This window comes from Cryptomeria japonica, chromosome 10, assembly GCF_030272615.1.
Source record: "Cryptomeria japonica chromosome 10, Sugi_1.0, whole genome shotgun sequence".
NCBI classification, from domain to species: Eukaryota; Viridiplantae; Streptophyta; class Pinopsida; order Cupressales; family Cupressaceae; genus Cryptomeria; species Cryptomeria japonica.
This window is the reverse complement of record NC_081414.1, coordinates 310003865-310021699: the sequence shown is the minus strand read 5'-3', so window position 1 is coordinate 310021699 and position 17835 is coordinate 310003865. Positions and strand designations below refer to the sequence as shown.

Below are 17835 nucleotides of genomic sequence, written 5' to 3'. Positions count from 1 at the left end.
TGTGTTTTTCTTCTAGTTGTGGTTTGCTTTCGCCATAATCAGCCAACCCCTTCCTAGAAGGGCGTCATAGGCCTTCTTCTCCAAGGTATGACCACAAAGTCAAGGAAAAAGTGTTGGGTACCAACCATAACTTTTTGTGCCATGAGTGTCCCCAGGGGCTTGATTCCATGTTGGTCAGCACCGACGAGGTGGAATGTTGGTGACCAGAGAGTTGGCTTGCCCAGACCCCTCCATGTCTCCTTTGGTAACACATTCACTGCAAAGCTGCTGTCAACAATCGTGTTCGTCAACTTCTGTCCCATTATCTCCATCTCGATCACGGTCGGCTTCCGACCAATGCTTACAATGAGCAGCATGGGGTCTGTAGCAGACATACCAGGTAGTTCTGTTGCTGCCATGGAGTTTGTGGCAGATGGTTTTGCTGCCATCTGACGGTGTTCCTGGTTGGCATTGTTGTCACCGACTATGTTTGTAATAGCCATCTTCAATTGTGGCATTGTTTGCAGAAGGTCAGACATGTGTACGGGTACGGTGGTTTGCAACATCTGTTTAATGATGGTTTTCTCCGACTCTGACTGGGGTGGGGTACTGGCAATATTGTGTGAGGCCCTGCGCTCTTCCGCCATCGCCCATTCCACATCAACCTTTTCTTCCTGGAGTCTCTCCTCCATACGGGGATCGGGGTATACCACCTTCTTACTTTGCAATCTTGTGATTGCCAGTACCTCCTCGTCTGGCTCCTTTACATCCAACATGTTTACTCCCTTCCGTTTGGGGCAGTCAGTGTCCTCATGGTTTCCAAGACCACACCATTTGCACAACAAACCTCCACCATTGTTCTCGTTTTGGCATTCCCGAGCAAAGTGGCCACACTCATTGCATTTTGAACACTGGATCATGGGCCACCCTTTTGCATCCTACTGAATTTTACTCCTTGGTGTGTTATTATTGGAACGGTTGTTCCCGCACCGATTATTATGGTATCCTCCTGGTGAAGCCTCTGAGTTTACTAATTGTTTAGGTGGTGTGATTGGTGGAGCAGATTGCTTGCATTGAGTGTAGATCATTTGTGTGCTCCGCTTTTTTAAATTGTACGGGCATTCCTTTGTGGAATGGCCCAGTATCTGATAGATGTCACAAAATGATTTCTTTGAACATGTCCCCTTCGTATGCCCTTCTGCCTTACAGTCAGTGCACCAAAGTTCCTTGCCATCTCTGCCATTTTCTTTATAAGCCTTCAACTCCATCATTCGCAGCATGTCCTTCCGAAGAGCTTGTACGGTTTTGGACTCACCGTCGCTACTTTCGTCTGTACTGTCATCATCACTTGCCTGTCATTTCCCCTTCGATTTTTTGCTCTCACTTTCAATATCCATCTCTTGGTTGTAAGCTTCATCATATGAAGGTGGAGGGACCACCTTCATCTTCCGTTTGAGGGACAGTACTAGCCCTTCGACAAACCATCTCTTCTTCAGCCCATATGCTGGTTGGTTCTCCATTTTGTTCAGTAGTTCCTTCAACATTCGGTTATAAGCTCAAACACTTTCACTTTTCCCCTGCTTGGTATTGTAAATCTCTGCCACAATTTCATTGTCGTCACGTAGGAGTTTGAATTCCTCCTGGAAGACCTTCAAATTGTTCCATGATGTTTTATGCTGGGCATCAAGGTCCGTGTACCAGTCAATTGCTATCCCTCGAAGGGTGGCCGGAAATGCCTTCAACCAGTAATCCTGGTTGTCTTGGTCGTTTGCCTCCCAGATGGTTATGCATGTCTTGCAATGTCGTACACGGTCCTCCGACCCGTCTCCCATGAATCTAGGAAGCTTTTGTTTCTCTAGGGTGTGTGCCATTGTCTTTGTCTGGAAGGTTTTATGTCTCGCCTAGAAAGTATTCAATGCCTGGAAGGTCTTATGTCCCACTTGGAAGGTATTAAATGCCTAGAAGGTACTATACGTGTTCGACCGGATCAAACCATATTGCTCCGTCCACGAGCCTTCTATGCGTCCACCCACATCCTCCACGCTTTGGTCACCCTCACTCCTATACTCCCTCCTTCTCGAGGTTTCTGGGTCTGACTCTCCTATTTTTGAATATTCCTCGAGGGACAGATTTCCAATTCGGTACAAGTTATTCTCAAAGAGTTCGGCGACCTCACCCTGCAGGTCTCGTACAACCCCTTCGTCACGGTCGGAGTACTCTAACGGATTTCTCTCAGACTGAGTTTTGGGCTCTTCACTGGACGTCGAGTGAGCGGCCTAGTCGGCGAGATCATCCTCCACTACATCTGGCAGTGGTAGGTTGCTCGCAACCTCTACCAACTAGTTCCACATACGCGACTTCTACCTCTCCCGACTGCGGCTCCTACTCACGCTCCAACTCTTGCTCTGCCTTTCCAGACTCTCCAAGCCTTCAACAATCTCCCTCAGCCGACGTCTCCACTCGTTTTGTTCTCTGATACGTAGGAATATTCGTACCGACCCCTCGCCTACTCCTCCGTTGGTGTCACGTCGTCGGTCTTTGTTTGGACGTAGGGGCATTAATTGCGAGGAGTACGGCGTCTGCTCGTATCCCTCTCTTCCTCTTCCCTACGACCCCTTTCTTCGTGCTGCTGCAGGATTTGTTGTCAACGACGTTCTCAACTAATTTCTTTCCTTTGCTCTTGTCGTTCAATGAGGTTCCGTGCCAACAATCTAGGAAGGCTCCCTAGAAGATCAAACATGGCAGAATTTATTGTGAGTTCCTCACGTACCGTGCCCTCAGGGACTGCTCTCTCCCGAGCTTCCCTCTACACGTAGTGGGTGACGGAAACATCCCACAATTCCACCAAATCCTTCGTCAATTGATCCCCCCTAGCTTCTGCTTGCGTGGGCTCTTTGTGTGTATCACCTTCAGTGACTATTAACTGCTGCTGAAATGGTCGGCCCATTAGTGGTTACCGCCTGCCGCCATATTGATCTCCGAAATTCGAATTGGCAACGGTGCCAAAATGTTTACTCCCTACCGTGAGTTATTCAAGTTCCAGAATGAACAAGAAATAAGCACAGAACATATGATAATAGTTCAATTCTCTACAAATCATGGAAATAACAATCAGATGGCAGAAAGATGTTCATTTTTGGAATTATCACATTCTAAAAATGTTCAATACCTCAACATTATTGTCGAGGTTCCCTTAAATGGCAATATATACTATTTGGCGGTTGGCCGAGGTAGCAACCGTCGTAACTAACACGGGAACCTACACGGCTGACTCCAAAACATAACAATAACTTAAAAGTTTTATTCCTAATTACGGCCTAACATTTTTCCTTGGGATCCAAGTGGAGTAGAGTTTTTCTTGCAGCTGAGATTGCTTGGGGACAAGCAATTTCAGGAGGGGCGGATTGTAATGTCCCCTTTTGAGAAGAATTAATTAATTAATTTAATTAGTTAAGTTGTCCAAATTATTATTATTGTTTTTCATGGATAGCTGAATTAATTATTTTAATTAGTAATATTAAGTTAATTATTTATAAAGTTAAAGTGACTTAATTAAATATTATATCATAAAGTCACTTCTAGAAGCTTCTAGAGATGATTTGGAAAAAAGTATAAAGAGAGATGTAGATGAAGCTTCAAGGCAGCTTGGATTATTCATATGTTTTTTGATTGGGTTTTGTAGAACCGAGAGGTGTCTGCAGACTTTGGTCTTTGGGAACGAAAACTCCCATAGATTGCATAACTAAGGGAGTGGAAGACCTTCCGAGGGGTTGCAACTAAGAGTGGAAGATACTCTATCTTCCATATTGAGCACATTGCATAGCTTTAGTTTTCATGGTGGATGGGGTGTTCATGGCATCTTCAGATTTTCAGATTAAGTGCCCTTTTTGCACCACTTTTCATTGGAGGTCGAATTGTGTGGAGTTTGGTCAATTTGCAGGTCTGATAACAAAATCGACTTCATCCTATATGCCATCGATTTTGTTCATAACTTCTCAGTTGAGCATTGAAGGTTCACTTTGAAAGGGTATATATCTTTGGGAGCAGAAGGCGATTCTTTGTGGAGGTGATTGAAGGAGTTTTGACCAGAATTTGGCATCCATTTCAGGTCTGAAACAATTCGTATCAGACTGGTAAGAACCCACAATTTTGCATAAAACTCATTATTTGGGCTACAAACCTCCTCTTGGTGAATGGCGCTACACTCTAGGGGCTAAGGCGATCGGTTTGTGACAACAATTGAAGGCAATCAGCAGACATCATTTATTATCAGTCTTTCACCATTGCAGCAGGGGCGATTTTCTGAGGACAAACTGATTAGGCGGATTGGAGCCCTCAAAAATCACAATATTGCTTGCTTCTTCAAGGCGCTTCACTCCAGGTTCTCTTGACATTGCTCATTCATTGTAATTTCAGTTTGTATGTATGAAACCCATCGCTCTCATTAGTCTTCAGAGAATCTGAAAAGGGTCAATGATAATGGACAATGTGTTTAATCATGGCGTTGACAATATTATGTCCTATTTAAGCCTCATTTTGAAATAAGTAAAGGAGTTAATTTGCATCTTTATGTATGAATGTTTTGAGGTTACTTGCCAACTGCTTGTTATAATGTCAGCAAGCTGTAGGTGTTTGTTTGTGGGTCTAAATTGGCATTGAACTCCATAATTTAGTGGCATATGTATCTTTGGCAATTGCCTTAACCATTAAAAGTCAATTATTGTTAATCTTTCATGAGGAATATGCGTTAGATGACCTCCATAACAATCTGAAACTTCTGAGACACATAACAGAATGACATGCAAAAAATCAAAGTTGCATGACACACAGATTGGATAGACAGATTGTAGCAAATATTCCTTGTTCTCAGTCATTTCAGTACAGGGGTTATTTCATTAAGGATTTCTTTCTTGGGAGGAAGTATGATATTCATGTGGAGGATACAATACTTATGTCAATATACCTTATTAGGTTTGGCAAATATTCCTCATGCTGTGTATTTGAATGCCTTGCCTACTAATGTGGCAACTGCTGGTTGTCTCTTTGTTGTTGTTTGGTATCCACTGGATCTGATTGGTGGCAGGTATTGTGAGCTGCAAGATTGACTTGTGCTGGTGTATTTTTTATGAGGGGATTTGTCATCACAATGACTAGATAACATGGCTCTACAAGACCTCTAAACCCTTTTAGTGGGTAACGTTTGTGATAAATGTCATGTCCCCATTCAAGACCAATCCATATATGGAGACCAAATGAAGATGCAATCAACTCATAAAGGTAGTATTTCCAGAATAACCCAATCACATAGATGAACTCAACAAGTAAATTGAAGAATCGACCAAGAAGGTGTAAAGGAGGTTTCAGAAGACAGTTGGCTAATCAACTAAGCATGACATTTGGCTAGATGACAGCATGGATGTTAACAGCAAATTAAGTTTATCGTTAGTCTTCCAAAGATGGACAGAATGCTAAGGCTGCAAAAAGACAAACGATGACAGAACTGTATGAAGCGGCACCATTCATATACCGATCACCTTCATCTACAACAACACAACCATAAGAGTATGGCACCCAGTAGATATTCAATTTATCCCATATCTACATCGCGTGAGTATATTGACAGTGATAATCAAAAAGAATAATTGATTAATTAGGTGATTCGCCGATAATGATATCAAGGCATACGATAAAGAGTATTTGAATAATGGACATACTCTAAAGAATACGATAAAAAATAGTTAAGTGCCAGTAATTAGAGAAAGTATGATTGGTATAATAAATCAATAATTCTTGAAGAGGTACAATTTGCTTAACAAATTGATGTTATGAAGAAAGGTGATTGTGGAGAGGCATAAGACACGTCTTGGAATACAACCTATCCTTTTGGTATTCCAATATATACAAGGCAATTGAAGTTAGTCAATCAGGGCATTACGCCATTCAGATACTTTCAACTTGCATTTTCATCAACACCCAATCAGACACAGTTGCAGATCGGATATAGTTCATCAAGATCATCTCGCACATGCTAAGTACCAGAAAGGAAGTGATGCTTGTATACATCTTTTAATATCAGAATATAAGTGGTATTAATAATATTTCATAGAACAGTCTTTAATAAAGTGGTACCATAAACTATCATTCTTGCAATCAAGTAGCTTTGACTATTATTGTTTAAGTATTAATTAAGAATCTAGGGAAAGAAGTCTCTTGCAAGTGATTCTGCAAGCTAATTGTCTCAGTTTCATAAAGGGGACATCACAATAAATGACTAGATGCAATTTTTAATTGCACCCGTTCTGCAACTCTGGATTTTGTTAAATCAGTGTTGGGTGAAGCTTGTGTTAGTGGGGAAGGTTATCTTTGCTCAAATCGACCATTTGTGAAGATTTTGTTCAAAATCTCGTGACAATTGTTCTTGTGGCTGAGCAAAGGGTTTGGCTTCTCTGTCTAATTCTGTTTTTTTGTTCAGCGATATGGATGTTGCTATGGAAGTGCCTAATGTTGTGATTCTGCCAATTGATTGTGATGTCACCTTAATTAATAACTTATAAGATAGGGACAATTAATTTGCGAGGATCAATTGCAAGAGACTTCTTTCCTAAATTTTACTATCAATACTTATAAAAAAATGACCTGATGCACAATGATTCTCACTCGATATAAGTCAGTCTTACTGCTATTTCTGAATTAACAATTAGGTGTATGCAAATGATCTTTCTCAATACGTATATGTGTGCCCAAGTATGATATCACTTATGTTATGTATTGATGGATTATCTCTGCTTTTCCTGATATGTTCAATGATGTGTATGCAATGATCCTCCGTATGAAAATATCTATGAAGCTATGTAGGCTACCATGTCACGTATCCCAATGAGAATGTGCAGATGTAGGTAATTGTATCACCTTGCTGAGATTCGTCGCTGTTCCTGGTGTTGACTTATATGCTTGCAACAATATATAAGATGTTGTGTCTGATTTGGAGATGATAACATGCAACAGTAAGTCGATTGGTGTTTCAGATCTGGGCAGTAATAACTTGCAATGTGATTGGTGTTGTTTCAGATGTATCACTGTTTGGATTATGCACTCAATATTTGGGCCTTCGCCCTGCTTCCCACGAGCTATTCCCAATCTGGAGATAAGGGATAAACATACCATTTCTTCCTCATTGAATCTTTACATTCATGTGATCTGGTTATCTGACTGATAGTGGGTTACTTCTACTTAGATCTGCAAAGTATAGATATGTAATCTGATTCTCCTCTCCCTTTTCCAATCCAAGAGTTGACACTTAATATATCTTTATTTTAGAAAGGATTGCACCCCTTCATATTAGATGGGACACAACTCTTAATGATCGATTTTCTTCATAACTAATCGGATTAATGATGCTCATTAATATAAGTACCATCTTTATGATTAATTGCTATAATCAGCAATGCTCAGCAATCGATGATCTGATATTATCGTTGTCATTTTAGTTTTTAATCGATTTCCTTGTTTAATAAGCAGCTATTACTATCGGTGCTTGTAACTAATCACCAAATTAATCATTTTCTACCATGATTCGACATTGCTAACACATGCAGTTGTTGCTTCATTGATTGCTTTCCTTTGTACATCGATATTTGTCTCATCCAATTATTGCCCCACTCTATATGCCGCATCTTCACTTTCAGGGTATCGCTTATCATAAATAAATGATGTTCTTAATTATAACCATCGCTCGTATCTTTCATTATTCATCCATCTTTGTTTGATCGCTCAGTATTGAAGGAATTTGATATTGGTGTTGAAACGTCTCCTTCATTGCACAAGTCTTGCAGGATTCATCATTCCAACCTGACATGGATCCCTCTTTACCCAATATCAGGTTTGAGTTATATTGAGTCATAATTTCTATGAGGAAAGGTGATCCTAGAAAGACCCGATGATATTGGTTTGAATGTATTACAATGGCTGGAGTATTGTATTGAGTTTTATGTATTTGGCTGGGAAATAATGTCGAATTTCATTCATCTCTTGATGTCTTCATATATAATTAATATGCTTTGTTTTATTGTTCCATGTCGATGCTTAATCTTGATGGTCAACCTGTATTGGAAACTAATATGAACTATGATCTTTGATTGACTTATAGCTTGACCTTCGCTCTTGAATGGGGACATGACATTGATGGTCTGAACTCTCCCATTTTGTTGAATGAACTCAGCTTGCAAGAAAATAAATTTGAACTATTTACAGTGCATTCATATTGTTCAAAGACTTTAGTCTTTTGTTTGGACATGGAGCAAGTGGTGTAAAACCTTATGGTCAGACACAATCAGGGTGGCTTGAGGTTGTGAGCACTTTAACTATGCCTTACTCAAGGTGTTTGGTTCAAGTGAAGCAAAAAGTGGAGATGTTCATCAAGATCAAATTCCCTGATCTTGTTGCTTCCTGTGCTGGTTCAGATTCAGGTGCCATAGTGGGTGTAAAGTGTTCAGTTGCAGTGGAGGAATCGGCTATCTGGGGTTTTAGTCCTTTGGTTGGGATGGTCAGATGGGGTGGTGATTGTAAGGTAACCTTTGGCTTTTTGTTTGGCTGGACTGGGTGCTTTTCTCAGATTTTGGGTATTGGTGGTTGTCTTTAGTTCTGTTCATGAAGGTCATTGATTTTTAACTGCTAGTTGGTATTGTACTGCATTTATCTAAGTTACTAGTCCTGGTACCAGTTCGGGCTCAGGTTCAGGGATTCAGTTCACAGGATTGGGGGTTGGGTTTGTCTATACAAAACATATAAAAATCAGAAATATATACATATTTGCAGCAGTAATTAAGCTCAAAATACCACACATAGCATCGTATATTGTATAATAAACAAAAACCACCATAAAAATAAAAAATATTACAATGTCAATTAGTTAAACTCGAATGTCATGATATATATTTTATATTAAAATTAAAAAATAGTAATGTCACACATCAACATTCGACCATCACTGATCAAGCATCATCATACTGTTCTTCAAAAATATCATCACCATCCATAGTAGATGTTGTAGATATTGGTAAATTAGAACTAGCCCTAACAAATAAATAGTTGAATCAACCATATTATTGAAACATGATAATAGGCATTGTAGACTAAACTACATTATCTTCCCCAAATGAAAAAATTGTCATCTAGACAAGAAGGAAAACAAGTAAGCATCAAGTAACATTAGGGAAGATTGTCCAATTCGATGACGATATTGAAGACAAGGACTTGTAGGCAAACTTGGAAGCATAATTCACAAACTTGGACTTGGAGAGTACTTGGCAAATCAAATAAGTTTGGTGGTAGTCTACAGGCAACACCTGTAATGTCCCTACTAGTTAGAGCTCATTAACCTGCAAAATAGATTGTTAGAACACAACAACATATATATATATATATATATATAAGTAATCTAACTTGCAATCTAACATAGATACTTAATTAACAGAATCATAATTTTCATCTAATAAAAAGGATACGAATTCCATACGAAAGTATGTCCTGAAGCGGCTATGAAGCTCGCCTTCTTGGAACCCCTTGGTCCCAAGCCCTCCAGGAAATCGAAGATGAATTCGAATCCCGTCTTGGGTGTAACCTCTTACACCCAAGCCCTCCAAGGAAGACCCTTGCCTTTCCTTGCCTTGGGTGATGCCTTCATCATCCAAGTCCTCAGAGGGGATCAGTCCGACCCTTGAGTCCTGTCTTGGGTATAACCTCTTACACCCAAGCCAACCAAGGAAGACCCTTGCCTTTCCTTGGCTTGGATGATGCCTCCATCATCCAAGTCTTCAGAGGGGATTGACCAGATCCTTTTCTTCTTGGTTGAACTTAATCAACCAAGCCATATATATATGCATATAGATATTCAGTATATACTGCCCTAGGGATTATCATAATCCCCCCTTAGACTAAGAGAGTTTCCTCCCTATAGCCTCCCTCGTGATTTCATTCATAATACATTCCTTTGCATTTTCATTTATTATTTCCTATTTCATAATCCACATGTATATAGTCTTGTATTCATTACCTATATTCATAAAATGTTCATTAACCATTACTCACATGTATTCCTTAATATACATTCCTATTACCCTGATATGTATTTTTCCTATCATTCTTTACTATTTAAGAATCATTCATTATATATGCTTACAACAAGTTCTTCCTTCCTATTTATTAATATATATATGTGAACTATTCCTCTATGTATTAACGTATATATATATATATATAATGTCACTGTCTATCTTTATGCATTTGTGTTTATTAATGTATATATATTAATTGTTCCTATTAATATATATAATAATCCATTACCTATCTTTATATCTCTATATCTATTAATACATACTATTCCTATAAACCTATATAATATATAGAATAGCATTTATATATATTTTTTATATATTAATGCAACAACTATTATCATACCCAATCCCTTACCTATCTGCCCGTAACCTTCTCTACAGTGCCTCGTCACCCTTCCTTCTTCCCTCCTGTCTGCTGCTTCCCTCCTTGTTTGACTGCAGCCTCCCTTTATGGTTTGTGAGGGGTTGTGTCCCCACGGGCCCCCTTCCGCATGAAGGGGTGCAGAGGTAACCGTAGCCTAGGCTGTGGTTACCTACGCACCACTTCGTGCGGAGGTACCCAGCCCGTTCGGGATGCCTACGTCCCCCCCCTTTTAATATATAAAATATGGGTTTAATTGTATTTCATAACATATTTAATTTTTAATTGCATAATATATTATTTCTTTTTTAATATATTAAATATTAATTGCATTTCATATATTATTTCTTTTTAATATATTAAATATTAATTACATCTCAAAATAATATAATTTCCTCTCTTTTTTTTAATTTTAAATATATACATTTCTTTTAAATATATTTGATATTACATATCAAGAATATATTTAAATACCTTTCCATTTAACTATTTAAATAACTTTCCCTTTATTAAATAAATTAAATATATTTCCTTTAGATTATTTATTTCAATTTATTCCTTTACCATATCCTTAACCCCCCAGGTGATATCATGGGGGTTATCACAGTCCCTCCGTCTCAATTTTGCTTGTCCTCAAGCATATTTAGGTCGGTCTCTTTTTATTTGTGGGGGTGGGGTAAGGAGTGGTGATGACAGATTTTGTTCCTCCTAATTCAATGGAATGTCCAAATCCCCTTTTTTTTTTTTTTTTGTCTCCTAAGGGTGTGTTGTATATCACTATGAATGATTTGACCTTCGGCCGGAGATTTATCCAAGACCATTCATTGGGCGACCCACTCTCCTTGATTATGCCTAAGAATTTCTTCCATTTTATTACACGATAATGTCTTTGGAGAGCCATCGGGAATTCCTTTTAATGTTAGCCTTCAAATCTGGCCCTTTTGTAGGGTCTGTCCTCATCTTGTATTTCTTCTGTGTTATTCAACTTTCGTCTTTTACATTCATGGCCTCTCACCCATGGGGCCTTGCATTTGAAGCATAACCCTTTCTCCATGAGCTCGCCTCTTTCCTTGCATTGGTGATTAAAGCTCCAAGGTTTATTGCACAAGAGGCAAGGCTTTTCTCAGTGGTCCCTCTGGGGTCCCTCATTCCTATGTGGAGTTTTGGTTGAGGTATTCTTGGGGGCATTAAATTCGACCATCCTAGTTTTCTTAATGGCTTCTCCTAAGTTTTGTGGTTCTAGGGGTTTAACAAAATTCTTAATGGGGTCCTTCAGACCTTCTAAGAACATGTAGGTAAGCCTTTTCTGAGATAGGTCGGGGACCATTACTGACAAGTTTTGGAATTGATCTATATAATCTTCAATGGTTCCTACTTGCTTAAGGTGTGTTAGCTCTTGGAAGTACCATTCTGAGTCTTTCTAGTCGAATTGGCTGATGAGCCTTTGGGTAAACTCATTGTAGGTGGAGACGTTTTTGTGTCCTAGGGTATTGAGACCGTTATGCCACCAATTATGGGCATTTCCGGTTAAATGTAGTATGGCAAATTTTATAGCATCTCCTTCTGTCATTGGACTGTATGAAAGGTAGGTGTCTAATTTTTGTACCCAAGCTTGGGCAACATCCTTCCCTGCCCCATCAAAACAGGGTAGGGACATTTTGTTGATTTTAGCTTTGAGGTCGTTACCCATAGGTTTCCTCCTCCTATTCTCATTAGTCTTGGATTCACAGAAGTCCCTGAAGGACACCACCCTCTGAACTTCTGGTTCCAATCTAGCATAAATTTGGGCGATTTCTTCCACCCCAAGTGTGACTGGTTCCTCCTCCTCTCTCACATGTTCTTCTCTAGGAAGAAATTTAGGAATTGTTTGCCTAGAACTTTAAGGCGATCGTTCGTTGTCGGCGTGATTAGAGTGTGTCTCTCTTCTAGGGTTTGACATATCTCTATTGTTGCTGTTGGTACTTTGGAGGATTAACTGGCTCATTGTTTCAAATTTCTCATTGGTTTGCTCCATGAACGTCTGGAACTGTGTGGCTAATTGATCAGCCATTGCTTTTGCTCCTTTCTTCCTCTGATATGTGATCATAAACAAGGAACGTTTCCCACAGGATGGTAGGATTATGCTCTGATACCACTGTAATGTCCCTACTAGTTAGAGATCATTAACCTGCAAAACAGATTGTTAGAACACAACAACATATATATATATATACATAAGTAATCTAACTTGCAATCTAACATAGATAATTAACAGAATCATAATTTTCATCTAATAAAAAGGATATGAATGCCATACGAAAGTATGTCCTGAGGTGGCTGTGAAGCTTGCCTTCTTGGAACCCCTTGGTCCCAAGCCCTCCAGGAAATCGAAGATGAATTCGAATCCCGTCTTGGGTGTAACCTCTTACACCCAAGCCCTCCAAGGAAGACCCTTGCCTTTCCTTGCCTTGGGTGATGCCTTCATCATCCAAGTCCTCAGAGGGGATCAGTCCGACCCTTGAGTCCTGTCTTGGGTATAACCTCTTACACCCAAGCCAACCAAGGAAGACCCTTGCCTTTCCTTGGCTTGGACGATTCCTCCATCATCCAAGTCCTCAAAGGGGATTGACTAGATCCTTCTCTTCTTGGTTGAACTTAATCAACCAAGCCATATATATATGCATATAGATATTCAGTATATACTGCCCTAGGGATTATCATAATCCCCCCTTAGACTAAGAGAGTTTCCTCCCTATAGCCTCCCTCATGTGATTTCATTCATAATACATTCCTTTGCATTTTCATTTATTATTTCCTATCTCATAATCCACATGTACATAGTCTTGTATTCATTACCTATATTCATAAAATGTTCATTAACCATTACTCACATGTATTCCTTAACATACATTCCTATTACCCTGATATGTATTTTTCCTATCATTCTTTACTATTTAAGAATCATTCATTATATATGCTTACAACAAGTTCTTCCTTCCTATTTATTAATATATATATGTGAACTATTCCTCTATGTATTAACGTATATATATAATGTCACTGTCTATCTTTATGCATTTGTGTTTATTAATGTATATATATTAAGTGTTCCTATTAATATATATAATAATCCATTACCTATCTTTATATCTCTATATCTATTAATACATACTATTCCTATAAACCTATATAATATATAGAATAGCATTTATATATATTTTTTATATATTAATGCAACAACTATTATTATACCCAATCCCTTACCTGTCTGCCCGTAACCTTCTCTGCAGTGTGTCGTCACCCTTCCTTCTTCCCTCCTGTCTGCTGCTCCCCTCCTTGTTTGACCGCAGCCTCCCTTTATGGTTTGTGAGGGGTTGTGTCCCCACAGGCCCCCTTCCGCATGAAGGGGTGCGGAGGTAACTGTAGCCTAGGCTGTGGTTACCTACGCACCACTTCGTGCGGAGGTACCCAGCCCATTCAGGATACCTACGTCCCCCCCTTTTAATATATAAAATATGGGTTTAATTGTATTTCATAACATATTTAATTTTTAATTGCATAATATATTATTTCTTTTTTAATATATTAAATATTAATTGCATTTCATATATTATTTCTTTTTAATATATTAAATATTAATTACATTTCAAAATAATATAATTTCCTCTCTTTTTTTTTATTTTAAATATATACATTTCTTTTAAATATATTCGATATTACATATCAAGAATATATTTAAATACCTTTCCATTTAACTATTTAAATAACTTTCCCTTTATTAAATAAATTAAATATATTTCCTTTAGATTATTTATTTCAATTTATTCCTTTACCATATCCTTAACCCCGTAGGTGATATCATGGGGGTTATCACAACACCCCAACACGGTTGAGAGGCAGCTCCTCTAGTAAAGTTGAGGGGCAGCGCACCTCATGGGATTGTGCTTCATGGCATGCATCATTTTACATTCATAATAAGAGAAATATTTTTGTTTTGCATTTACTCACAATAAGACAAATGACTTTTTGTTGCCTTTAAAATGCATTGGAATCTACATTGTAGGGTTTGAGGGGGCATTTTTGGGTTTTTGGTCAAAATTGGAAGTCAACATATAATAATAATTTTTATTTTTCTTGCAAATTTGCCCCCTAGACATGAAAACCCACCAAATACACTGCGGGTTCACCTGAGTTCATCTCAGATGGATCCGCAAGTTTGGAGTGCGACTCTGGACAGCCCACAATGCAAACTGGATCCAAATCCATATCCAGGTTGGACCAGACCCAAACTGGCAGGCCAAATCCAGCAAACTGTTAACATGGGTATTTATTTTTGTGGGCAAGGGCTCCCATTTAATCAAAAACCAAGAAATAATGTCTTGTTGTAGCATATGATAAGCACTCTTTATTGCATTGTTTCTTTACAATAATTGTTTATTTTATGAGTTGAGTTTAGCTCAGTTTCTGTCTGAATACTAGGAGGATTGCAGTGCACATTTCAAACTGTTCCTGGTTATTAACAGAAGTTCCAAAAATTTCAATGTTTAGGAATTAGTTCTGCTATGTAAGTTAAAATAATCTAATAAAATTGAAGTTTGAAAAACTGTCAACTCAAGGGACAGGTAACAATTGCATAGGTAACATGTAGAAACCAGATTTGAATTTTCTACACATTAAAATTTGATGGGAAAGGCAAAAGTCAAAGCATTTGTTGTGTTGACAAATTTAAACTGTATGGTAATTCTGGTTTGAAAACAAAGTCACTTTCTGTGAAATTTAAATTACTTTTTTATAATGCACATTGCATGTATCCTTTTTGGAGATTCAAGGTTTTGGAACTTAGTCACTATCTGTGAAGTTTAAATTACTTTTTAATAATGCACATTGCATGTATCCTTTTTGGAGATTCAAGGTTTTCTTTAAGTTGCAAATCAAATTGAGATGAAGATATTAAGATTAACATGTAGGTTATTGCATACTATTTGAAAATGACGTGCTATGGTAGATGGTATAAAATAAATTTCCCACAACATTCTGATTATTATACCTTAGCAGAATGATTAATGGAAGAAAAATCAACTAGGATTTGATCATAAGTTCTATGTAATGTTTCTGCACATTTTTATCTTGTCATAAAAGCAAGGTTCTTAATAATCATCTGGTTGTATGAGTTCCTGAAATTTGTTGCCTTCAATCATGCAGCTGGAAAACTTAGAACAGGAAACAATAAAGTGGTGTAGAGAAATATTGAGAAATAGCCCTACAGCCATTCGGATATGCAAGGCGGCTCTCAATGCTGTTGATGATGGCCACGCTGGAATCCATGTAATAATCGTTTTCCATACGCTGATGTTTGCTTTTGTTGTAAAGTCTGAATAGTCCTTTCTTTGATGTTGGGGACGAGTCAGTAACTCTACTCATGTTGGTAATGTCTCAAGTAAAATTGAACTTTCCTATGCTTGCTAATCCAGTTGGACTACATTTGTCTTGTATTCACATATCAGGAGCTGGGTGGAGATGCAACCTTATTATACTATGGTTCTGAGGAGGCAAATGAAGGAAAAAATGCATTTCTGCAACGAAGACGACCAGACTTTTCAAAGTTTCCAAGGCTTCCTTAGCTTTCTAGTAGAAAGACATTTGTCCTGATAATCTATTTTGATCAGTTGGGCAGTAGCATCTAGAGGTTTCATTGTTTTCTGAGCATAGAATATGAAATAAACAATCTATGCAATTGTTTTTAGAGGTGTATGTATATATTTAAAGAATAAGGTAGGGATAATTCAAAATAATGCATGCAGGAAAGTATGCTCCATTGACATCTCTATTACAACAGTCAATACAAAGTACTTGGATTTGATGCAGCTACTATTGGAAAAATCTGCTATTATGTTATGTAGTAATAATGGAGCTGATTTGTGTTTTACCAGTAGGTTTTAGTTGCATGTGTTCCCAAAATCAAATCTTTGCTTGAAGTTTTTGCTGTTGTTTTCAAAACCTTTTGTTTCTAGGCCTGGGAATGTCAAGTATCTGGTGCTGCATTCATGTAATGAAATTAAAGTACAGATGATGTATCACCAAGAAACACTCATTACCCACCTCCTGGACTTACTCAATCCCTATGTGAACTGCTAAATTTTTTTATTTTGTATTTAAAGGTAACTTGTCAAAGCATACGGTCAGAATACTAGAAAATTTTCAAGGAATAGGGAAATATCTAAACAACCTAAATCTTACTTTTATTGTAAGGACTTGAGTTGCACTAAACTCCCTCCTTGTACTAGATATTATGGCTTAGAGTTGTAAAAGGAATATGCCATATGTGGTTAGTAGTTGCAATCTCTAGGAAATAGTTTGTTGCTTGTCACTTCTTTTCTCTAGACCCCTATATAGCTAATTCCAGTTCTCAAAAGCAGCAAGGCTAACGTTAAAAATTTCAGAAACTATTAAAAATAAAATCTATGGAGAATAATGAAGCTATCCAATAATGTGGTTATTTGAATCCAACGGTCTGTATACTTGCATAGTTGATATTTGTGACAGTTTGTATTTTGTTTGGGATGGAATCAAAATCAAAGGATAATTATTCCCCCTTTCTATTTTGCTGCCAAAGCTCTTCTATGTTTTGACTTTTAATCATCGCATTTTCCCTTCCAGTTTGTTTTGTTTAAGAGAAATAAAGAATTGTTAGTGCATGCAACAGTTTGGTGCCTTTGATTTACGGGAAACTTCTGTTCCACCGTAACCGTCACTCATGCATTGCTAGATTTGCATCAGCTAACCAAGGAGTGCATTGTTAAACTCTACATCTTCCTCGTAATTTCAGTTTAACTCTTCATGCATATCCTCTAGTTTATGATTCCACCGTAATTTCAATTCTTTTGGTGGTTCATTCTTTGTATAAAATCATGCTTTCAGACATATTGTAAAACGTACAATGAATTAATAGAGTTCATTTTCAGCTGTTTTGTTTTTCTTCTTCATTTCTCTGCAAGTTTGTCTTATTTTTCCAGCTAGATCTGTATTCTGCTTTGCAGAAAATTTAACAAGAATACGCCAGTCTTATTCTCAAGCAAATCCTTAGTCGGCAAAGTTATTCCCCGATGAGAAAAAAATGCAGTCGTGTATTAGAGCACGGGAGAACTAGAACCCCACTGTAAAATTGAGAAGAGTTGCATGGCAATTTCAAGATGGCATTTTTGGGGCGGGTATAGCATGTGGCAGTGTATTTGTCTGTATGTGTTTGTGTGCATATGCATATATACAAATATTAAAAAAGATAAAGTTTAGTTATACGCAACATAGAAGATTTTAATTTTAGTTATTGACATATGCATCAAATTAAAATGTTCATTGGTTCGAGTAACAGCAATAAAAAAATTAAAATTTCCGTTGTTTTCATTA

At 37.8% G+C, this 17835-nt stretch overlaps 1 protein-coding gene across 2 annotated transcripts in view; it reads left to right on the top strand.

Annotated features, from left to right (window-relative positions):
• The window catches only part of LOC131078958 (1,4-dihydroxy-2-naphthoyl-CoA synthase, peroxisomal), a 311267-nt gene extending 294972 nt beyond the window's left edge, over positions 1 to 16295 (top strand). For both annotated transcript variants that reach the window (XM_058016811.2, XM_058016812.2), the window contains 2 exons: positions 15634 to 15756; positions 15936 to 16295. In XM_058016811.2, the coding sequence (XP_057872794.1) occupies positions 15634 to 15756; positions 15936 to 16052 (240 nt within the window). In that variant the 3' untranslated portion in view covers positions 16053 to 16295. The remainder of the gene's footprint in view (positions 1 to 15633; positions 15757 to 15935) is intronic.
• Positions 16296 to 17835: the final 1540 nt, after the last annotated feature.